General features: G+C 41.2%; 1 protein-coding gene and 2 long non-coding RNA genes across 3 annotated transcripts in view; all 3 read right to left on the bottom strand.

Moving 5' to 3' along the window:
* On the bottom strand, positions 1-25,386 carry lancl2 (LanC lantibiotic synthetase component C-like 2 (bacterial)). The gene is made up of 10 exons (XM_085173343.1): positions 25,184-25,386; positions 24,218-24,420; positions 21,042-21,159; positions 20,115-20,322; positions 17,923-18,070; positions 10,199-10,345; positions 7,325-7,507; positions 4,956-5,132; positions 3,372-3,444; positions 1-1,425 (listed from the first exon to the last, which is right to left on the bottom strand). The coding sequence occupies exons 2-10, from the start codon at positions 24,380-24,382 to the stop codon at positions 1,349-1,351; spliced, it is 1,296 nt and encodes a 431-aa protein (XP_085029469.1). The 5' UTR covers positions 24,383-24,420; positions 25,184-25,386; the 3' UTR covers positions 1-1,348.
* Positions 1-25,655, bottom strand: part of LOC146510733 (uncharacterized) — a 32,320-nt gene continuing 6,665 nt past the window's right edge. Inside the window, exon 2 of the long non-coding RNA XR_014876227.1 lies at positions 1-800. This is a non-coding gene — a long non-coding RNA (uncharacterized LOC146510733). The remainder of the gene's footprint in view (positions 801-25,655) is intronic.
* LOC146510735 (uncharacterized) lies at positions 10,930-17,916 on the bottom strand. The gene is made up of 2 exons (XR_014876228.1): positions 17,795-17,916; positions 10,930-17,755 (listed from the first exon to the last, which is right to left on the bottom strand). It is a non-coding gene; the product is annotated as an uncharacterized LOC146510735 (long non-coding RNA).

Raw genomic sequence — 25,655 nt, 5'->3', positions numbered from 1 at the left:
AGCATGCCACAACAGCTTTAGTTCATTTGACAGAGATACACATCTTCACACACACACCCACACTTGCTCTCTTGGCCTAAGTGCTACAATATTAAAGGCTGAGTGCTTAGAATGTGCTCCTGTGACCAGCTGATGGGAGCCATGAGGTCCATGTCTTTGTCTCAGCACATTATAGGCGAGTTCTGACAGCGTCCCAACATCAGATCCAGTGTCTATCTTCAACAAGAGAAAAAGAGGCAATACGATGGTCGCGCTCCATCCATACTGCTTCTTTTATTTTTGCTACACCTCCATAAATGAACGTGTAGTTTTGTCCAAAAACATTCCCTGTACATTTTTAATCACAGAAAAGCTAAACATGTCTTTAATCCAACAAACAATTAATCAGTTGCACTTATTTCCAGTTTGAATGTCTAATATTGGTCACTACTTACGCATGACCAAGGCTGAAAGTTTTATCAAAATACACTGCTCAAAAAAATTAGGGGAACATTTTATGATCTCAGAATAAAACAGTCAATTAAGCTTCAAGGATTCTTGGAAGCATAAATTTGGTGCCAATGAATGTGGCAACAATGGAAAAGCAACTCCCAAATGGGAATGGTTTTGCAGGTTGTAGCCACAGACCAATGCTCTCCTCTTAATCCTCATGACTGATTTTTCTCAGATACCACCGAAACTGGGAGGTCTCACACTATGATGACAGCATGTTCACATGTGAAATAGTGAAACAGACCTGCATGTTTGGTATCAGGATGAAATCCACATATCTAATGTCAGACTTCATGCTGGAGCAAGCCCTGGGATCCTCAATGTCTGTCCTCCGCTGGCTAGAATGAAGGCAGTTCCTGGATGATGAAGGCACTGACGCCAGGTATAGGCCCCCGTGCTTCTCAGATATGAAGATTCTCAGGAAAATTATGCACTGGTCCATTGAAACCCACCAAACAGTGCCACACACTGTCCAGAAGTTTACTGGTGCCTTGATCCAAGTCCAGAACAAGATTTAAAGACATCAGCCAAGAGCGCATGTAGGCTCACGGGGACCACACACACTATGATGCAGGTCAGTGATTTCTATTTTTAACTTGGATTTTTGGTTTCTAAATTCAAACCCTTAAAGGGTGGATGATATTGGTTCTCACTGTTAGTAGATCATTTTGTTCTCAAGATAATTACAAACTTTATGTCACTAAAGATTTTCAGTGTGAGTATTTCATTTATCAAGATCCAATGTGTGATTTAAACGTTCCCCTCGGGGGGTTTTTTGAGCAGCGTACCTTTAAAGGAAAGTTAACTTGAAAATATTAAGCCTCCCCTTCGTAATCCAAAGTCAGGGGCTGTCAGGTCAAAGTTCAAAGGCAGGGAAACACGAAGCTTCGGGGTTTTCCATCTCTGATATGTAGTGGATGGCTCCTGCCATACCTAAGTGGAGAAACAGTCATTACTGCTGGATACACATTTCACTGTATGTCATTTTTGCTGGTTTTTTGCTATGTGTGACCTACACACACAAAGCAAAAAGTCAGTGAAAAGACTACTTTTCTAAATGTCTGAACAATGCTGAGCTTAAGTGAAAGGTGAAAAGCAATCTGAAGTTACAGAAAAAGCCGTCTCCTCTACACCTGTTTTTGGTTGGAGAGCAAAAGAGCGCTCTTCTGCCTTCAGACCTCTGAAAGCTCCACAGACAGCCAACAGATTAAAACCTTTTGTTATAATGCAGCTGTGCTAACACGCTGCAATAGATCACAGTAACTTCAGATCGACCAGAGGCTCGTAGAAATAAGCTTACCATGCAACACACGATGAGAGTTTAATGAGAAACATCATATACTGTACATCATCTGGTACCTAGAGTGGATGTTGTGATCTGATCATAACCGTTTCACAACCAAATAAAAAACCAATTGCATGTGGCTACGTGTCACTAAACTACAGACCTCCAAGCAACAGAAAATGTTTATTAGATAAACACAAAGGTTTATCTACTGAGGAACGTTTATTCATATACTGCCTTTATTCTTTTCTATTCTTACTGACTACGCAAAGCACTTCAGATTACAAGTCACATTTAAGCATAATTCATAAATCAGTTTATTTTATATGCTTTATATTATTTATTTTATATTTATTTTATCTACTTTAAGCACTTCATCTACCTCTCATCCATGGGCAGTTTAGATTCACAAATAAATCTACTGTCTTTGGACTGTGGGATGACTCTATAGCACCTGTGCAGGCACAGGAAGAAACACCACGGTCGTGTCCAAATTCATGGGCTGCATCCTCCTGAGGACCCGGCCTTCGCGGTCTACGTGGGCCGGGTCCTCAGAAGGTCGGGTAGGCCGGAAGTAAACGGCCGTGAAATTGGACGGTCTAGCCTTCTGATTAGCGTCACCGCTGTCTCGGTGGAGTTTAATAAACTCGACCGTCTCACACTTCTGTTTAATCAGTTTTCTGTTTGACGTTTATTCAGCTGTGTGAAAATCCTGGAGGAACCCACCCGGGGGATTAATAAAGTTTAATTTTATCTAATCTGATGTAATAACTTTAATCTCAGCCAAACCGATTTACTCATGAACAAACAAAACACTGAAAAAAGCCCAACAATAACATTTTAGGTTGTCTAAGTGACTTATATATTGCGTTTAACCTGAGTAGCGAAAGTCCACGGTGATCTGAAAATGATGTCCCGGGAGTTGTGCCGTTCTCGGCGGCTTCAGTGACCCTCGAGCTCCCGGCGAGCTATCGAGCTGGTGGGTAGCAGATGCTCCGAAAACGTCGAAGCACTTTTGCAAATATGAAATATCTTTATAACCGAGCAGATATTTGATGTTTACACAGATACTTTCTCGCCTGAAAATATGTTAAAAGTTTATTTTGTGACCCAGAAAGATTAGTAAGAGTAATTTTAAAACTTAGTAGCGGCCGCCATTGTTGGAAACTGGAGTTTGGCTGGGCCGCGCTATGAATTCTGGGATATGGTAGGCCACGAAGGACACACCCGACCCATCCTTCAAATTCGGGGAAAAGGAGGACGCATTTGTCGGCTGCATTCGGAGGAGTCTACGAATTTGGACAGCCTTCGGCGCGTCGCTGTGACGTAATCGGACTACAAATGCGGCCTCAGGAGGAAGCAGCTCATGAATTTGGACACAGGAACTTTTTTGATATGAGGCCATGGTGCTAACCACTTCCACAGTGTGCTACAGGGGTGAATGGTTGAAGTCATATTCCATAATTCCTGATGTAACATTACACATGTGTGGAAATGTAAGGAAAATTTCACCCATTACAGCTGAGTAGCTGCTACACAGACAGAAGAAGATGCAGACGATATGTGAAATATTAAATCAATACGAATTAGGTACCTTCAAAAAGGGAGTATGGTCTGTCTGGGATACGACACCCATGTGTCCCGTAGTCCAAACACCACTCAGCAAACTGTTAGAATATAAAAACAGCACACGTGAACATCATTCTTTCTTAAAAACAACAAAATAGATTTGCTTTTATAAGTCTTCAGTGTTCAACCTTCTGCCAAGTGTGAGGTGCACACATGAATCATGTAATAAAATTGGCTCATTAAGGTCACTGGTTGTCAAAAAGCCCAACTTTTACAGTGCAAACAAACATGTTTACAGTCTGGTTGCTATAGTAATGGCAGATGCACTGAGCTAACCAAGCTCGGTAAGGAGTGGAAAGACTACATGATAAATCCCATTCTGGATGTCTTTTAGAAAAAGCTCACATGAGACAAAGGCAGGGCAGTATGACCAGAAATCTGTATGGTAACATTTCCATGGCATTGTTAAAGACCTTTGTAGTTCCCCAGTACATCATGATATATAGTGAGCTTTAATATAAGAAACCAGGAATAAAAAAACTTGATTTGGATTTGTTTTTTCAAAGATAGTGGCACAAAATTTCCTTTTAAGGCAAAACATGTCAGCTTGAGGCCACCCCTCTTATTTTTAAGAAACCAAAACCTCCAGGCTGTGGAGAGGTAAATGTGAATCATTCCCATGTGTTCTGGTTCTGTCCCAAGATTACAAAATTTTGGGAAGATATTCATTCAGTTATAGGTAAAATTCTGGGTTATGCTGTATCTAAGACTTGTATATTATTATACTTTGGTGTCATTACGGCAAATGTGATGAAAGAACATAGATACATATTGAAAATTATGCTTGCTGCCTGTAAAAAGGCAATTACAAGAAAATGGAACAAGATAGACCCACCATCACAGGACGAATGGATCAAAATTATAGATGAAATACAAACCATGGAACAATTGACCTACAGAATAAGGACTCAGGAAGATCAATACCATAAAAAGTGGGAGAAATGGACTGAGTACATAAACCCAACAGGATAAAGACCAACACACTGATAATGAGAAACGATCAAACTGTAGAAACAAAGAGATCCAACATGTTTGTTTTTTTGTTTGTTTTGTTTGTTTGTTTTTTGTTATCCTACTTGTTGTATTTATCTTTTTGTTGTTGTTGTTGTTTTGTGGTATAGTGTATAGTGTTTAAAGAAAAACAATAAAAAGAAAGTTAAAAAAAAACGAAAAAAAAAACCCCAAAACCTCCAGAAAGGAGACGCAGCTCGTCTCTTAGCAACAGATCAGCTGTTAACAGTCTATTATACCACCATACTGTCTGACAGTGTACTTTTTTATACGTTTACCACAACTACACACATTGAAAAGCTGCTGTGTCATATGATTAGAAACACGAGTAAGAAGCTTCACAGCGCTCTGGTGTCCAATACGAACATCTAATGCCATGACCAACGTTATGTCTGTTAAACAGGGCAGCTTCAATTATTCAGAAACAATCATATCACGCATCCACGACAGTTGTAACCATGGCATCTTTAGAGCCACTTCTTGCTCGTGCATATTTAGTCTACTACTGAGAATCCTTTTTTTTTACCCTCGGTCTTACCTTGCAGGCGCGGTGCAGGTATTTCTTCTCCTTGGTGATTTTGTAGAGAGACAGGAAGGCGTATCCGTTGCCAGCCGTTCCATGGCAAATACCGTAGCCTTTTCTGAGCAGGCCCCGCTGCCATATCACCTCGCCGCAGTCTACAGCCTCCTTCAGGTACTTTTCTTCTTTAAAAATCTGGCGAGTCACAGGATGAAGCCGACAGGATAGTCAAACCTTGTCAGCCTTTCAACAGCTACTGCCAACTCATAACAGACGCAGTCAGCATTTTGACATTTTTTGTTAAATATCGTAGCAATTAAAAAAAAAACAAACTGCATTCTGTATGTGAAAACACTTCATAATCTGAAAGCATCGTCAGCTCAAGGCAGCCAGCAGTAAATGTATCAGACAGCCCATATAATATCTACAAACCTGACGCTGTATGGTCCTCGCAGAAGAGATAAAGACTCTGCCCACATAAAAACTAAATGTAACCACACATCAAGATCTCATTTCAAAGAAATAAATCTCATCTAAAGCGAAGCGACCTGAACTCATAACTGAGGTGACAGACGACCTATCAGACAGGTATGAAGCTGGCAGGGCACAGTACGAGTACAGTGCAGACCTGACAGTGCGCCTGATTGGATGTGATTATATAAGCCAGTCTCCCACAGCTGTGTGAGGTCCGTGATGGCGTCAAGCAGGGAGCGCTTTGAAAAGCTGCATTCTGCAGAGCTGCCATGTAATGTAGAAGAAATTGTATCCGGCCCCACCTCTCTCTATTATTATTATTATTATTCGCTTTTAGCTGCAACACAGAAACATCAGCTACAGGAAAGGAGCAGGAAAAGAAACAATCCACTATTAACAACCTGCGCTTTTTTAAACTCATCCCAGTGACAGTTCCTTCTGTTTCCACCTGAATACAGGGAACCAGCCAATCTCATAAACTGCTGCTGCGCTCTCATTTCGAACACACCAGCAGCTCACGTTGTTTCAGATTCTCCTTTTCCTTTGAAAGCAGAACCATGTCCCCTCGCCTTTCCTACTTATCCGAGAATTCCTCTCACACAGCAAGGCACGAGTCACCTATTACAGCTACCAACTAGATCCACTCCTACAAGCCGACTATATATGACACGCAGACGAATCCTTAGCTACATGGTTAAAGTAACTTCAGCCATGTTGATTTTATACGAGCTCATGTCTCTGTGGTGAACTCTGATGCTGCTAAAATTAACTCATGATGTATTCTTCCATTGTAACCTGCAGGGTGCTCACCAACACTCCACTAGGGGTGATAACAAGCTGGAAAATACCAGCTATTTTAGGAAGCAGTGACCCCTGACTGTCTGAAAACAACTTAATGTCTGTATGGATTTGGTGATATCAGTTGATATCATCGAATATGGAAGGCTTTCCATGAACACAATGTTTTTTGTATGGCAGCATCTGTTCCTTTAAACGGTGACTTGCCAACGTGCCGGTTCCATAGGCGCTAACGCAGCCCTGCATCAGAGAGGCAGTGATGCGTGTCGGATGTACCTCTCTTCTTTAGTCTAAAGGATGTGACATCCATTTTTTTCAGTCATCAGACTGCAGAACAAAGCAGTGTTTTCTGGATCATTTTGATGTATGGCTGCTTTTTTGCATTCAAGCAACACTGTCAGAGCCATAAAATAATGGAATAGGTCTTGGTTGAGACTATGAATATGACATAGTATGCCTACTGTTGTCAAATAATTGCGAAATTAGTCCAAACATCACATTTATGGAGATCTAGCACAGTGAAAGAGAACTTTAAGCCCTAATAACGGCGCATCCCTCTGTGATAATACATCACCATTATTCTGCCTCATGAACAGGATCATATTTTCTGAAATCATTCAGCTTGCCGTCCATTATTGTAAAAACACAACTCCATCAGTGGGAGCGCGACGTGTGCATGCAGCATAGTTCCAACAGCCGACCTGAAATCTCCCACTAACAAAACACGCGGCAGTTTAAATGTTTAAACGCGTGACAAAAACAGCACAGTTGTTGTGTTCTGCTAATAGCGGGACATTGTTAAGTGCAGTGCTTTGTTCACTGTGCCAAAACAACAGCAAAAAATAAAAAGCAGTGTCTCATTAGTAAGAGCAAAATGCCAGAATGGCAGCATGTTGGCTGTGATGTAGCTTCCTAATGGACCAAGAAAAAAAACGAAATTAGCCAAAGTGTTAGACGCCAGGCGAAACAACATCCCATGAGCAACATGATTTTTCTTTGACGTGCTTCACAAATATAAACACAATAAACTGTTCATGCAGTGTAGAGCTGTGCCACAAGGTGACAGTGTGTGCGTGTTAGACAGAGAGGGTGGCTGCTGACCGCACAACTCTCACCTTATGGGCCATGATGAGCATGTGGATAACACCGGGCGCTCCGTGGCACCAGTGGACCAGCCGGTCGCTCTCGTTGCTCAGGGATGAAGGGAAGTTTCCTGAACGGAACCTCTTGTGGCGGACGTAGTCGATGCTGGGGCGAACCAACTCTGACAGGATGTCTGGATGGACTTTTGCTCCAGACTAAAAGGGACAGTGTTTAATTTCAATTGTACTGTTCAGCTCTACATTTACAGAATTCTCTTTAAATGGTCCAAAAGGAGGTGACTATCACCTTTCCTAATGGCAGCAGAAAAGCTGGTGAAACACAGGTTCAACTCAGAGCAGATGTTTATAAGATCTAAATGGACTCAACACATAGTTTGGTTGCTACAGTCATGAATTATTCATACAGACAAAGATGGATTCTCACGTGTTAATGAGAACATCAGTGAACAGGAGAGAAAACACAAAAGTCTGTGGACAGATTTCAGTGAGCTTTTGCTATTGTTATAAATCACAAGATGAATAATGGAATCATCTTCATCTTTGTTGCCATGGCGATCTGCTGTGTTGCCACCCATCTTTTTGTATTCTTACTCAGTCAGATTTTGCTACTTACAGTTTTTTCTGATTTATTTTGGCCAAGGGAGAGTCACGATGTTTCCATATGAAATGTTTGCATTTATCTGACAGTGAAAGCAAAGAGTGACAGAAAAACTGGAAGAGGGAGGGGGGGGGGGCAAAGCGCTGCTCCCCTGCCAAACGGCACATGGTCGCCTGCTCACCCCCTGAGCTAAACTGGCACCCCACAGGTACAAACAATTACATTGTAAGGTAAACAATTTTAGGTAAAGGTGAGTGTACAGCAATGCATTTTCAAACAACAACACGTCCAATAGATTTATATAACTAGCTGGAACAGTTTATAACTTCACTACAAGGACATGTTAGTGTGCGGCCATCAGGCTGTGTGTGCCAATCCCTGGCCAGCACCAGAAATGCTAAAAATCATGTGATTCCAGTCCCTGGCTGGTCGCTCATGTCTCTCTACGGTCCAGACCCCATCTGTACCTTTGACCTTTTATTGTACTGACATTAGTGTCAACTTTTATCATAATTAGAGTATGAATTCTTGTCTTCTGGTCAAACATGTTTCATTTGGTTACTTTAAACTTCTGACTGCCAACGTCTAAGAAGTCTAATAAGTTGTCAATGGAAAATTGTATTTAGTAGTCAGTATAATCTTTTAATGATATAAGTTTGCATATGGTAGAATACTGCATGTAATCACTTGTGTTTAGAAGTATATAGTTGGTGGCATATTGAAGGAATGTCTCATCCTAGGAGGTCTGTAACATTCCAGGGAGTTCTGGCGTTCACCCCCACATCCTAGGAGCATGGGAAAGGTTGTACCTTGTCTTATTTCCAGACCAGCAGGTTAAGGGAAGTCATTTATGGGGTCACACACACACACACACACACACACACACACACACACACACACACACACACACACACACACACACACACTGTAAGGAACAAGCACCCACTGAAGTATAAAATAAAGACTGGGGCAGTCTCTCATTTTGCGAATCTTGGAGCTTCACTCTTGGTGTGTGAGCTCAGGAGGCTGCCCTCGCTAGAAAGAAAATCTGTGTGTTTCTCCTCTCTGATTCTCTGCTGAAGAAGTGTTTTAGAATATATCTCTTAACATAAGTCAAGGTTTAAGTAAGCATTTATAGCCCATACACACACATCTCAAGACACATCTGAACTGAGCAGTGTGGCTGCCCTGTTAAGTAATGTATTTGTTGTGACTATTTTCAGAAATGTCCCATAATGGTACAGAGAAGGTCACATGCACACAGTAATATACTGTATGCATGTGACAACTGGGATAAGCTCGAGTCCTTCTGCGACCATGAATTTGACATGCGTGCATATCTGTATACATCTAAAATACATTTCTAGCTGCTAACAATACCCAGTAGCATTTGAATGCACAGTGGGAACACTTTGGTCGTTCTTTGTCGGCCGTGCTTCCGCAGGATTTCACACAAAACTGCTTTATCTTAGGCGCCAACAACACTTACAGGATGTCTGCCTGCAGAAAGTCTCAGCTCCTCTACTGGCGTCAAGCCCAGAACAGTAAGAAACAACAGACATTAAGCAAACCTTAAATCAATGACTTACTGATTGCCAACACCACTAATCAAACAGTTCTTCTTCCAAATACCGAATACTGATAAAGAGTCTATCTGATATAACAGCACTAAGGAAAACATAATCCTCCAGCTAATAATCCTTCATTCTTTCAGGTTAAGTAAAATTCATACTTGGTGCTTTTATATTTTTTTCAGTAAACATATACATAAAAAACGAGTACAGAGAAATCTGGATCCAGTCTCTGGCCTCTCTTCATTGTGTTTTCCTCAATAATTAGATTGCAGTGCTCACAAAGAAAGTGGCAGGTGGCTTGCAGCACGGGCTGCAGGCGAGAGCTGTCAGCAAAAATACAGATTCAACAACGCTGACACTGCAAGCACATTACCTGGATTCACTTATGTCACTTTGTGTATTTATGTGTGTGTGTTTGTGGCTACAGTATATAAATGTGTGATCTTATATACAAGTGATATTAAATGTTACTCTAGAATGAAAGTCAGTCTATTTGGAATAAAACATGAATAAGAAATACTTTTATTTCTCTGATGTAGCAAAATGACACAATTTATTGTGTATCATCAACCAGAAGATCACAACCTTTCAGTGTTTCTGACAGATAACATTAGCTTTTGTAATACTTTCGAACTTATTTATATAGAGGAATAAAATAATCTTTATTTTTTAAAAACCCACTGACTTTAAACAGACCGCGTTGTTTTCTCCTACCTGCATCAGCATGTAATAGATGCCGGCCAGGCCGTGGGCAGCGCCGATGTACTGCTTCTTGTGCCACTCATAGAGGAGTGGACAGCGGTCAGTCTTCTTCTGCTCTGCTGACATGTTCTTACCAGATTCCACGATGGCTGTGACCACCTGACGTTTGGAGAGAGAAAGAGTCGGAAACATAAAGGAACCTTTGAGCTCACATTTGAATCCAAACACACAGTTTGACAGAAACTGATGTAACATTTTTACTACAGAGCTGAGAGAGTGGAGTGTTAGCATTCAGTTCAAAATGACAAAGTGACAAACCTACAGTTTCATTATAAAACTATAAGAACGACATGACCTGGGAGACGCCATTTCTACTGTTGCAAAACTTTACTTTTTCTTTATTATTGTCTGACAGCCTCATGGATAGAACGACGGCAGAGAGAGGGCACGGTAGGCGATTGGATGAATGTATCGACTATGAACGATAGGCTGAGCCTTTTACCGATCGTTTTTACAAGAGTGATTTATTTATTTGCCCCTGGGTACGTTTGCTAATAATGTTGGTTGAAGCCAAGAGAAGTGGTCAACGGAAAAATAATAGCGCTGTTTTAATGACACCCTCCTCACAGTGCGCCCAAATGCAACGATTTGTTTTCTCAAACTCATAACAGAAAGAAAGAAAGGCAGCAGCCTACATTCAGCAAAAAACGAAAACATTTTATTTAAATAAAAATAAATAAATAAAATAAATAATGGTGAGGAGGGAAACAGAGAAACTGGCTTCTTTTTCCCACCGTGTTTACAGTCTGTTCCCGTGTTTATGTGTCTTAAACACTCGACAAAACAACAAATACATAATTAAACAAAAAGTAAGTTAAAAATCAAACTTTCTCTTCCAGCGAACATTAAAAGCCCCCAAAACAAAACAAAAACTCCGATGTAATGTTGTTTTTTGTGCGATTTGGCACATCTCAAATAAATAAATGATTAATCCACAAAAAATAGCTATATTAATAATGAAACAAACAAGAAAAGAAGCTCAAATATTCCCTCCAAAAAAACTGTATAAATTCGAAACCCGCAAATCAGTCCGTGGATGATCACATTGCTCCGCCCATCAAAAGGTCACCTGCGCGGATATATCACCTGTCCTCAGTTGGAAAATTTTTACATGTCTCCCAACCTTCGGGCACAATACATTGGATTTAATCAAAGTGAGATTGTAGGCAGGTTAAGCGTCAGTCAAACCTCTCACCTTCATTTCTAATCAAACGTAGGAAACAAACATGACTAAATTCTCTCGATTTTAAATGCTTTGAGCACAGAGCCTCCTATATGATAAAAATCTAGATAAATGTTGTCCAATTTACACTGTGCTAATTTACAACAACCATCTCACATCACTTAACAAAATTCCCTTTTATTAGACGATTAGCCTCCTTCACAATAAAGTACGGATCCATTTAAAATCATTTGATGCATATAGGACAATCTTTCATCACAATAAAACATAACACAAAATAATACTTTAAATAGGACAAGCAAAAAGCAGACAGACATACAAAACGACGCACACATCAGCCAACAGGGCACAGATGAGGATGGGCAATAGAGGCTAAATGATTCTGATAACAGGAAGCTTTTTACTGCTATTTCTTGTCAGAGTGCAACTGTGCAGAATCACAACTTCCCCAAGAGAAAAGAGAGAATAAAAGACTAAAAATCACAGTCTGAAAATAGAAAATCGTAGAACACAACAAGCCTTTGTTAGCTTCTTATTTTAGAATATTAGGATCACTTTTTGAAAACGTGCGTTTGTGCCTCCCGTTAGTGGTGTCAGTTACACTACACAATCAGAAACCCTGGAATATTTCATCTAACCATGCTTGTATAACTAATTCTGGCCACCGCTCTCAGTGTGTCTATGACAACAACATTGCATGCCTGACATTATGACTGTGGGTGTTGCATCTCGTGTCTTGTCTGTGTCATTTATCAGCTCACTAATATGACACAAACCTCTGAGAGCTAAAGAATTATCCATAACATTAAATCTGGGTTAGATTAAGAGGTTGAGGGATTTAAATTCAATGAGACTGCTGCACACCAGCTACTAAGGTTTATGTGCAGCAGGGTGTTATACGAGGGATTTCTTTATGCTCTTCCATTTAGGAACAGCTATAAGCTGGAACAGTTTCTCCAAAGCCAAACAACCTGGATTAAACTGAGGCGTTGGCGTGTGGAAGGAGCAGGAGTTTGTCTTCCACTGATTGGTCGAGCAGGTGATGACACGTGGCTGCTCAATCAGCCTCAGATATGTTTCTGTTTACTTTCTTTAAAGGAGAGAAGACACATTTACACTAACATGAGCACCTATGTGTTAATCTTCCACCTTTAGGTGTACTGGCTCTTTTTTTTTTTACGTCTGGACACCCTGGCAGGGTGAGACAGAAGTGTAGAAGAAGAGTTACAATTTAAAACAGCATGCTATGATTTGCAAAGCTCATAAAGCCTTGTTTAATTCACTACCAAACATAGAAACTGAGACAACTGGGACTTATTGTTTATGTTCCTCAACATAAAACTGTGAAGACTGAATATGTCAGTAGCTACGGTGCATAATATCATCAAAACATCAACATTTCTGCAGAGGAGGCTGAAATCAGTGCTGGTTGCTTGCGATCTCTGGAACTTCAGGTGGTCTGTCTTAAAAACAAGCATGATCCTGTCATGGAGATCACTCCATTGTGTATGAAACACAGAAACACAGCCACCTCCTCGTGGCCAAAGCTCATTTAAAATGGACTGAGACAAAGTAGACGACTGTTCTGTGGTTAGACAAACCCAAATCTGAAGTTCTTTTTGAAAACATGGACACAACATCCTCTGTAGTGGATCCCATCCAGATGATGTGTTTTTCAGGGAAGCTCTTCCATATTTAGAATTGAAGATGGATCCCAAGTTAGCTACACTTCTGCTTGATAGGACGAAAACAGCAAAAAGGCATGGGGAAGGAACCTGGAGCTTGTACTCAAATTTCACAGTTCAAAATTGCAGCTTTATCATCACTAGGGATGGGTACCAGTATTCGGTGCCATGATGTCATAAACGGTAGTAACCAAACCGAAAAGCAGCGCACATTTTGGTGCTTTTTTTTTTTCCCTGAGCTGTGATACACTTTAGATTCTAGCCAATGATTTTACGTTTCCGAGGATAGTAGGCGGGTCCAGGTACGTACGTTCTTTTAGAGCAGAGCTACAGATTAAAAATGCCCAAGGCGAAGCGGTCAAAAGTCTGGCTGAACTTCACAGCAAAATAAGCAAACTCAGCAGCTGCAACAAGTGCTTTAAGCTGATACTGTGATACTGTCAAAGGAGGTAACACCTCAAATCTGATGAAACACCTGGCGACGCATAGCGTTTTTTTTAAAAGCTGAGAAATGCGCCTTATTTGATAGCTTGCTGCAAGACCACATCTACTGCGGGTGTGGTGCCTGTTATCGGACCCGGAGTTAGCAACATCCCCCAAAAACCTGAAGAGTAGAGTCCTGGCCCCTAGCCCTGCCAGTGTAGCAGAAATGATGAGGATGATGATGCAGCAGCAGCCGTTCTTCTCTGCGTGAGTAGCTTCATGTTGTTCGTGTGTAATTTACGTTGAGTAGGCTAACCACGTTATTACATTAATGCATGTAAGGTGAACTAGCAAACACCATCATAGCTACATGCGGCTGTCTTCTTGTTTGATGGCAGATACTCCCTTCACCCTGGACAAAAAGGCTAAAATGACCGAAGAAAAAGTGGAAAACAGTTAAACATGAGAGGTTTTTGGACAAAGTTTGTGTTTTTTCCATTGTTTAAGCTGCTTCCAGCCAAGAGTGATACCATATATGCCCCATAGCTGCAGAAAAGGCTAACATTGCTATCTTTTTACAAAAAAACAGCTGAACATGAGAGGTTATTGGACCAATTTTGTGTTCTCCATTCTTTAAGCACCGGTTTGAGCACCGTTTAAGCACCGGCACCGTTTCAAAAGTACCGGTTTGGCACCGGTATCAGATAAAACCTAAACGATACCCATCCCTAATCATAACCATCGTAACATTCAAATGCCTGCACCAAGCTGCACCAACACAAATGGTCTAAACTGCTTAGAGATGACGATTTCTCCTCATGGTAATAATCACATCCCAAAATTGTGCTGAGGATATTTGACAAGTTACTGTGTTTTTCTATAGTCATGTTTTCTGGACATTCTGCTTAGATATATGCAGTAATACACAGCAGCCTATATGTGAAACTGAAGGGACTCAGGGTTCTGAGTCAGCAGTATATCATGCCCCCAAGCAAGACAGAGTGATGAGAAACAGTTCTGCAGCAGCAGCAGCAGCAGCATTGCCTCCATCATGGCAGAACAGATTTACATTCCCTGTTCATTACACAGGGAATGTGTTCTACATTACACAGATCTATGGAGCTCCATGAAGATCTCATGTGTGTCATGCCTGCAGCTGTCCATTTCCCTGTGGCAGAATCCTTCCTATTATGAGTTGACCTTACGACTGACTGGTTTAGCTTAATAATTTACAACTGCTATTCTAACAGGGTTCTCAACCCATCTTGTAATTTAAATTATTTTAACATCGCACTATAAAGAACAGAAAACCCTGACAGGCTGACATTTGAAACACAAACACATGCACACTGTTGGGTATTCATATCTTGTGGGGACATAATGCTTTCCCTAGCTGCTTACCCTAACCCAGAAAAATGAATGCCTAACCCTCACCATAACCCAACTGTAACCCTGTCACTAAAAACACATTTTGAGTCTCAAAAATGCCTTCAAACTTGTGGGGACCAGGATTTTGGTCCCCATAAGGGCTGCTGGTCCACACAAGTATAGTAAACTTTGAATTTTGGTCCCCACAAAGATATGAATACATGCTTTTACTCATGCATTTACTCAGGGAATCAGTAAGGGGAAAAAACGCATAACTAGCAAACCACAGAGATCTCTCTAATAACTGATACACACACAGAGACAACAATGCAGCAGAACAACATTGAAAACAGAGCAAAGATCTGAGCACGAGAAAAAGAAATAAAAGCATCTATAAAGCGCGTCCTGGAGGAGAGCCACTGTTTGGTAAAGCCTCCAGAGTGCTGAGTGTTGTTGTGTGGTGACAGGTATACGAGCACAGCTGACAATGAGATGAACAGCAGTGCAGCACTGCAGGAAACTGGGTGCTTTGGGGCATCCGATTTTTATTCCTTATTTGGCCATGAAAGTACTTTTATCTACCGATTCTGAAAACAACGATAGCTTGTGTGTGTCCGCTACTGCCCACTCTCTCACCCCTTTCCTCACTTTGTGTGTGTATTTGTGAGAAAGTGAGTGAGAAATCGGGCACAGGATATGTATTTCAGTCTGGCGCTATACCAAATGGTGACAGCTGGTCCTGCAGTGACTGTGTGTTCCTAAATAAATAGCCAAAAAATATGAGAGATTATTAGTCACAGTGTGTTTGAGTTTGCATGTTGTGTTTTTGGGTCCCGTGTCCTCTGTGCTCTGGTACCGTCCACTGCCAACCCTCTCCAAGAAGTCTTTGCTAATAAGAAGGTCAGAGTCAGGACAACTTCCAAAGTATTATTATTTTTACCTTATCCTGAACTGCACCTCACCACTTTGTTTGAGACATCACCTTTGTTGCATAGAGTAAAAGGTGGCATGGCTGTCATTAAATACTTATACTAGGGGTGGGCGATATAAACGATATACGATAGAAACGATAGAGATTTTGACTATATCGCTCTACCGCGATAGCGCATGTTGATGATGTCATCAAGCTGTGCCTGTTTTGGTCGAAAGCATCGCAGCCCCTAAAACCATTATCATCTGCAAATTATGGCGGGTGACAGTCATAGCAAAGAGATGAAGCACTTTTGAAATATGGGAAAGCCAAAAACTGCGCTTCCTCCACTTCCGTAACATTGATTCATTAATGTTGAATTCTCTCGCAGCTGCTCTGTTCCCATGTTGTTGCAGTATATTAATAACTAACCTCGTATTGTGGATGAATAATCTCAGTTGTTCTCCTGACTGAAGTTTGACCCGTGTATAGCATCCTGCTATGCGATTGCATTTGTCCCTGACCACCAGAATCCCTCACGTTAACTTTTATCGAGTGGAAAAAAAGTTGGCGTTCATCCTCCAGCTTCACTGTGCTAATGCTATGCTAACATAGCTGTGTCGCTAGCAATCACGTAGCACAACATTATATACCAGGTAGTCCAACTTCAGTAACCCTACAAACGCCACTGCTGTTTAGTTTAATGTCTTCGTTTAAGTTGGAAGTGGTAGCAGAGCTGTACGTTTGAATTAGTTTCAAAAGTCTCTGTCAGAACATGGTATGAAATGCTTAGGTGTAAACTAGCGAGCTAACTTCCTGCTAACTTCTAACTCCATTAAATTTAATAAATTCTGTTTTCATGGATGCCTGGATGTTAAACTTAATTGTTACAGCTGGTAAAGCAGCAATGCTGATGATTTTATTAAAGATGAAAGAATTTAGACTGTTTTTAACTCTTAGTGTTCGTTTGACTTTGGGACCTGAAGCGGACGGAGTTTAGGACCCAGATTACTCCGAAGCTCCTCACTACGGCAGCCGTAATGCTCTGACAATCCATCAAGCAGTGCGGCTTAGCAAAGTTGTACTAAAACATTTTTTAACAGATTTCTGCAGCCAAAATCGGTTCGAGGTCAGTAAGCACAACCAGAATTCATACATAAGGCACACTCTCGATTTTTGAGAAAATTAAAGGATTCTAAGTGTGGAAAATACGTTATACAGAAGAAAAGAATATATTGTGATATATATCGTTACCGCACATGCTTCAAATTATATCGCGATATGAATTTTAGGCCATATCGCCCAGCCCTAACTTATACTAACTTAATGTAACTGCAACAATACTAAGCTACTCTGCAACTATCCTAACACTTCAGTATCAGTCTTGTCTCACTACGATTTGAATGATCTGCTACGGTGTCAGTGTTTTAAAGCAACTTTTATTAAAGGAGTTTAAGTAATTGAGTTGACCATTTTTGTTCTGGTATTAAACCCTCTGTTGGGAATCATTTAATTCTACAGGTGTTGGTACATTACTGGTCAAACTGATAACTCAGTACTTCACCTTTCAGTCTAACTATGGTTACTTGTGGCTCCAAAAATTCAACAGGCCAGTAACTAAAGGGTTGTGTGCGACCTAAGTGACAGCACGGTGACTACGTTTATCACACTAACAATTTAAAAAAAACAACAACAACCCAAAAACATAATTTAAAAGTGCGGTAAACAAAATGCAGCATTATGAAGATTTCTGTCTCATAATGAAGTTTAAGGACAAATAAGAAATTTATCCTGATTTGCATAGATCAGGTATCTGGAGCATTAATATGAATCCTATCCTCCCTCAAAAAGCTGGATCAGATATTGGTGACAATGAGCCAATTCAGGGCTGAACACTTCAGTACAGTATTGCTTACAACACCATACACGAGCAGAATACCCTCGCAAAACATGGAGAACGTTAACAAACAACGTGACACTGTTAGACATGTCTTTATCATTATTAAAAATAATGGCTACTATCTTTCTATCTGTGATTTAAAGTGGAGAAGGTTTGATTGGTGCATCCCTAATCTGAAAAAGCACATATGACATGTGCAAGTCTCACCTTTGTAATGGTGTCGTCATCCACAGCGTCAGTGCCGATCTCTTTGTTAACGTACAGCAAAGCATACAGGTATCCAGCACGACCATACAGCAGCTCATCTGGTATATCAGAGTCTGAGCTCAGCACAGACCGCTGAAGCTGAAGAAGCCTGATGGAGAAACACAACAATCACTGACAAGCATGAGGCTGGGGTACGGATCAAGCACAGATTTGTTTTCCACCTGAGCCATGGGGGATAATATTCATTCACTATCCTGACCACAAATACTGCAGCTCCTCACAGCACCAGCAAATGTGGATTAATACACTGGTTGAGGAATTTTAAAAACCCCGTATTATTCTTACTGACACACTCTTTATTTTATCTTGGTGGTCTTCTAGTATCCATGATATCGGATTTTACCTCAGGATTACAATTTCCACATAGCTCTCCAATGTGAGCATACGATCAAAGATGAAATATCCTAAGTGCCTTCTTGGAGGTTTTTCATGCCATGACTAAGACCGGGGGGGGGAGGCTCAGCTGGCGGCTCTCAGCTTGCCTGCGATGGCACGGGACCATTTTGTGGATGTCCGGCATATAATTATAGATCGGATGAAGCTCGCCTTGGAGGACCACCATCAAAGCTTCACAGGGGATCGGATGACTAGCCGTTCGCCTTTGCCAGGCAGTGACACAGTGTCCAGGTGGCTGTGGCCCAGCCCTGAGGAGGGGAAGGAGCGCCTGGTGGAGGCGGCTGGTGCTTAAGCAGTTTGTGAAGGGGCTCCCAGCCAGAATGGCAGAGTGGATGCGTCGCCACCGGCCCACAAGATTGGAGGCAGCAGTGACACTAGCGGAGTATCAACTGTCGTGTGTGCATGTGGGCATACGCAACAATCCCATGCCTGACGCATCCCTTCATTCAAGTCAATTCAATTTTATACAGCGCCAAATCACAACAACAGTCGCACCACTTGTACAACAGAAGGGCTAGACTCAATTTCCACCAGCAGATAAAGTGCTTGTATTACTCCCTCCTTCATGGTGAGCGGGGGACGCTGACTATGAGGTGGTACAATCAGACAGGGGAGGAGCCCCACAGATATATCACCTCAAACTCCTCCGAGCATGGAGAGAGGCTGAAACTGCTACAATGAGCCTGGTGAACAAAAGAAATGAGTTGGGGCTGGAGGTGCCAAATTCCAACATTTCCGCCTCAAAAAATAGCCATCGTATCCCGGTGAGACAGTTCTTGGGGCTGGCTGGTTACTACCATCGGTTTGTGCCTGGCTTTGTGGACCTGATCATTTCCTTGATTGATCTCACCCAAAGGAAGCCCCAGAGCTGGTCCAGTGGCTATAGCAGTGCGAGGGGGTGGTCGTACAGATAAACGAACCCCTGCTTCACACTCCTAACTTGTCTCTCCCTTTTATTCAGCTTCAAACAGAGGGCTGGGGGTAGTTTTGTCCCAGTAGGTAAAGAAGAGCCCAACCGCCCAGTTGTATACATCACCAGGAAACGGAACAGGAGGCCAAGTACAGCACGGTGGAGAAGGAGTGCCTGAGGAGGGTCGACTCCCTCTTCAAAGGCTAAGCTGGATGATGCTGGCCTAAATCGGGCAATGGGGGTATGAGGTGGCAGGAGTAAAGAAGTAGGTTCAGGTTGTTGTGTCAGGGGAGGCTGGCCCACAAAGCTGTTCTCCATCACCTGAGCATGCCTGCCCTACTTCAGTAGGATACTGGGACCTGATGGGAGAGCTGTGCCGCATGGAACGAGGCAGCTGGAAAACTGCATGAGCAAGAAACAAATCGTAAATAAAGTCAGTCAGGTGTCCATAACACTGTGTGCTTCAGGTCCTTTCTACCACACGGGCCTTTCAGGGAATGTGGTGTCAATTTAAAAAAAAAATACTTCCATTGCTTCTTTATTGCTTCGTTCTGAAGTCATTGCCTTCACAAACTTGCTTGTTCACACTGCCCGCCCAGTGGGGTGACCCAAAACCAAACAAACTCCAAAGCAAAACCGGAAATAGCCTACCATCAAAGCCTACATGGGGCTGGGAAAGCTATCCTGTCTGTATGGATGCCAAATTACACTTATGTCACTGAATAAAGAATATATATGGGTTTATAAAGTGCACAGTAGCAGTACGATTTCACCAGAGGCTCCATTTACTCTGCTACTCTTTCAGATAAAGATCGATCCCTCTAACCTGGACAGACACTCTTTGCTGTCAGTCGTGTTATCCAGTTTGTGGTGGACCACCGCACCCACTGCCAGAGGCCCCGCGTCACCACATAGAAATGTCACTTTGCGCCCATTCAGGATCCTCATGGTCCTCTTTACATAGTCTAGGGCTCTATGCAGGTAGGAGGCCTCATTTGAGACCCGGTGCAGTTGAAGGTACAGCAATGCAATGCCTGTAGTGAAAAGAAAAGACACAGTTAGGTCCATGAGTATTTGGACAATGACAGAATTTTTGGTATTTTTGTGGCTGCACACCACACTGTGGATTGATGTGACTGAGTACCAATGTTTTAATTCAGATGTATTCCACTAACCACAGACATTTTTGTACGTAGTCCCTAATTTTCAGTTACAGGACAAATGTAAGCCCTGTTCTTAACGCTTGGATGATTTTTTTTTTTTTTTGCAGCCAGTGACTTCCCGAAGTCTAGAAATCACCAAACGTGCCACCAAACACTGCAGCACATCCTCTCTCTGGCTCCAGTTTTATCTTCATTAACTAAAACACTCTCTCTACTGTAAATCATGTAAATCATAGATAAGGTCAATGATTTACATCTGGTAATTACTGAATTTTGTTTTATATTTGCCTTAATAAACTCTTGGGTTGCTTTTGAAACATATTTTGGGTCATTATTAATTTTAACTTTAGACAAAACGTCTAAACTTTTCTCTGTAAATGCCTAAAATCCCTAAATCAAAGTTCAAGGTCTGCATTTCAGTTCAGTGTTAACTGTTTAATTTAATATCTATTAATTGTGTACAGAGAGAACATTAGTGTTTGTCGTTGTCCAAACTTATGGACCTGAGCGTATAAAATAGAGAATATTTTTGGGTGGATGGATAACAGAACTGTGCTCTCTTCACATTTTTAGAGTAGTCAGGGACAGACCTGTCCAGCCGGTGTAGGTGGAGAAGTCATGGGGGTCGGCTGTCTTTAGGCCTTCCTCCATCTGCTGCAGGAGATCTTTGATCTTACTCTGGACCTTCTTCTGGAAGTATGTGCTAACCTGAAGAGAGAATACATTTATAAACTCCAAGTTGTCAGACTCAAGAGCTGCACTATCCATCAGCTATAAAGCTAAATGCTGATTCTGTGGTAGCACAGATGGAACAACAGAGGAGGGGGGGAGCAGCAGGAAGATAAAGTAACATGCACTGGGAGACAGAATCATATTTAAGCTTGTTTACACACAGCAATGAATGAGTTAGGCTGTCTTGAGTCAAGGACATAAATGTATGGGTATCGGCTTTTGCTGAGTACTGATTCGATACGAATTGCAGAGACTGGGACAGTTTTTTTAAGTAAAGAAACATTAGGCTGGACATAAACGTTGCTTTCCTGACGCTGTAAAAGAAAATGGAACAAATAAATGTACTAAGATCATACATTTACTGAATTTGAATGTCTTGGTAAAATAAATAAAATGAGAAGTGAAAAAAAAAACCCAGCATGTTGTTCAGCTTAGTTTCATTTCATCACTAGTTTCCATTTCCGATGAGTAGTAGTTTTTATCTTGAATATGCTCACAGTCGTGCCATTTTCTCCTTTCTCTGCTGTTGACACCAAGTCGAATCGATTACAAACACCCAATTCAGTTTCCCAAGTCAGGATTAGAACAATATCTAATGTTTTCATCCACGTAGGTTGAGCAAGCTCAATGTCTATATGTGATCTGCTAATACTAGTGTAATACCAGCAGTGGCAAATCTAATAAATGCTCAGATATAAGTTCATGGTCCAATCTTCTTATCATTAGGAATTATTTAAGCAAATGCTAATTAGGTTTTCCACAAGGCCCAATTTTTTACTAATTTAACATCATGGGTCAGGCCATGCTTTAAAGGCTGGTTTGCTTGTGGATGTGAAATGAACTAATTCTCTACAGAATCCATTCACACAGAATCACAGCGTGAATGTGCTGAAAAGTAGGGCAGGGCAAAAATTCTGAATCAAGCTGCTTTTTCACACAAGGCCATGTAGGTTTGGATTTTTTTCCCCCTTAATAACAAGCACCTTCATTTAGAAACAATATTTTATGTTTATTCGTGTTCTTTGTCTAACATTTAAATTTGTTTGATGAACTGAAACATTTAAGCGCAACAAACAAGATTGAAAGTCAATATTTGGGCTGTCTGTTCTCTCTGCTCTGCAACAGTTCGACGAGGAGCTCGATGGTGAAGGAAAAGAACACAGTGACAGACACATGAATAGATGGTGCTGTTCTGCATAACAATGCAATCTTCAGAACAGCCAAAGAGGAGAATGAGGCCTTTAATGACGGTGACACAATGCTAAAAATCTACAGCTCTGACTTCAACACAATATAACAGTGTTTACAATTCATTAGCAAACATCTGTAATGGATCCATTTTAGCAAATATTTGTATATCTGGAGATTTTTTTGGCAAATGCCATTAAATTAAAAATAAAAAACATGAGCATATTTAAGCCTGATGAGCTTCTTCCTGTTGTTGAATTTCAATGAACACGAAGCACATTCCAACCGCTGCAGTCCACAATGGTGGACTTGAATTTTTGTCTTATTGTGGGTCAAAATACTTACTGAGGAGACAGCTGAATGATATCATGGACCACAACATGAGTAAAGGTAGGGAAACACAAGGAGCGAGGGCACCTGGTGTTAGCAGTGAATATTCAATTCAATTCACTTTTATTTATATAACGCCAAATCACAACAAAAGTCGCCTTGGAGACTGTTGTTGTGATTTGTATTGATTTGGCGAATAAACTTTCAATACCATAAAAGAAAAAGAAGGGGGGCTGCTGATATACCTCAACAGCCAACAGTTACACACAGTGCTATAGAGTTAGCTCCTGAGCTTTCTATCTGATTTCAGGCACTGCCAGTCAGCAAACGGCTGTGTACAGCGTCTCAGCCAATCCTGTGCAAGTATGTTCATGCACATATTCTGAACATTGTTTCACAATTACCACAACAAATTGATACGTTGCTACGTTCTTGATCTTCTGGAGCTGTTAAATTCTGTTTCACAGAATCATAAAGTCTTTGGGTATCTAATAAGTCTTACTGAATTCATGACGTGGTTGCGAAATAATACAAGAACATCACAGATGCAAAATGCAGAGAGAGAAATGTGTTATAACAGGTAAACTATATGTCTGTAATGGTGAATACAGTCTTCAAAATGCCAATACACATTTACAGCAGCCAAGCTTTGTGTGAAAATACAAAAAGCTCAACATAACAGCAAACGAGCCTTCTTGAAAATTCGTTGACGACCAGAAAATTGAAATCCAGGTATTTTCCGAAGCTCCTCTCTCTCTCTTTTTGTAACCAGCTCCAAACTCTTAATATTTTCTTGTTTTTAAAAGACAGGAATAAGAGTGCAGAGGTAAATTATATTAAATAATATATATAAATTATATTATATATATTAAAATTTAATAAAATGTATAAAGATGTAAAGATAATAACTTGAATAACTTAAAAACAGACAACATAACGTTGAATATATTGTGGTATATTGTGTTTTATGACCTTCCTAAAAACACTGGAGATGAGTTATTTTGTTGGGTGAAACCATCTTCATATGAGCCAATGAAAAAATTAGTTACTTTCACTTACAGGATTCAAAAACAACCTAAAATTAGACTTTGACTACCAAACTTACGATACGATTATATTTGGTGAAGCATACCTGTCAGTGGGAAAATAAATATGTGGAATTTAAATGCAGATTTATTTATTTTTTGTTTTTGTTTATGTGAAAGAAACCTCCAAGATCAGCTTCACCGATTATTACTGTACTGTAATATGTACCCAGAGGACCCGGACGCGGAAACTAAAACAAACAACTGTATTTTTTACTTACTTTGACAAAAAGTGACTAGCTTTGTAATATTATTGCATTTAGACTGATGACAGACGCAAACCACAGCTAAGCCATTATATGCGCTAACATAAACGAACCGCTTTCAATGCCAGGTACTCCCACACCGTAACATTAACAACAAGCCTGGGCTAAGCTAGCTTTACTTTCTGTTAGCAGATGTGAAAACCAAAATAAGGGAAAACATCTCACCTTTCCTTCCGAATCAAGGGTGTCATTGCAATCTACATCCGCTCCAGAGTTGGAGGTGAGGACTCCTTGGTCCCAGTCGGGATATGGGTTTGAAAAAGAGCGCTCCTCCATCTCTACGTCTGTACCCGAGATCAGCTTCAGTCGCTTGGACATGTTATCTCCCATCTCTACGGCGGCTCGGCAAGGCCAAATATCTCAGTACGCTGTAGAGCCATTATAGTGGAAATAAAAAATCGCCTTACAGAAATATTGTTTAAAACCACACTAAAGTGACATGAAATAATATGTAAATGGAATGTAATCATTAAAAGGATCAAGTAGTGTATTTATGTTTTGTCTAATGCCATTGACATGCAAAAGAAGCCACAGGACAACATGCGTTTATTAATCGAAATTAAAAAAGCATGCAAAGCTACCCTTTAAAAGTTATTTTGATTCACACAAAATGACGTTTAAAGCTCGGGGTTACTCATTTTACATTAAAAGTCCTCATTTTTCATTCAGTCTCGGTTTCCTTGAATAGTTTTAAAGGCATATTCTTCACTGCTGTTTCTGTTATTCCCCAGATATATATTTTTGCTTTGCATCGCACAGACCAAAAGAATACTGAATGTAACTTCAGCTGGAAGTTAGAAATAGAGCACAAACAAACTGAACACGTTCAAAATCAAGTTTTAAAAACATGAAGTATTGCATTTAACACCCGAGGGTAAAAAAAACTTTAATGAATGTCACCTTGGATAGGCTGACTGTTGTTAAATTGAGAGATTAATAAATAATGCCATGAGTAATACACCTTCTTTGGAACCAAGTGTGACGCTTAAGTTTGCGCAATGAGACGTCTGAATGGAAAAGGAGAACAATTGTTGCTACACTGGCCCAAACAGCAGGTCGTTATATTAGCAACAGCAGCTGCGATGCTAAAATGCTGCAGGTAATGCCAGGTGGAGCCAGAATTGGGCTTACCAAAGGGATCAGCAGGCTGTCCGATCAGCAGTGTGCGGGGCTTCCACAGCTCGTTTGTCGGTTGCGGCAGCCTCCAGCCTCCGAGCAGCGTCTCTAGGCACCCCAGAGTCCAGCCTCTCCTATTTTTCGGTGAATGGAAAGAAGTGTGAGCCGCAGTCTAAGTGCACCGGCAGGCAGCCATGTGTCACCGCATCACTGTGTCCCGCCCTGCCTCTCCTTCCTCAGCATCCTCCTCACTGAGCGCACATCGGATTGCTGCCGATGCCAAATCAGTAACACTCACCCCCCACCCTACACACACACGCACACCCCGACGGTTTGTACACAGACCACGGGCGTAACCACCTCACTGACACAGACTTCCCCTCCAGAAGCCGCCCGGTGCCCGTCAGTACCCAGCAGCCCAGTTCGGTAGCTGACTCCTATGTAAATGGTGACAGATGGTGTTAGTGTGTGATACCGTCCTGCCCGG

The sequence above is a fragment of the Neolamprologus multifasciatus genome, chromosome 9 (genome assembly GCF_963576455.1).
Source record: "Neolamprologus multifasciatus chromosome 9, fNeoMul1.2, whole genome shotgun sequence".
In the NCBI taxonomy this organism is placed as follows: Eukaryota; Metazoa; Chordata; class Actinopteri; order Cichliformes; family Cichlidae; genus Neolamprologus; species Neolamprologus multifasciatus.
Note: the sequence above shows the minus strand (reverse complement) of the source record. Positions and strands in the feature narration are given on the sequence as shown.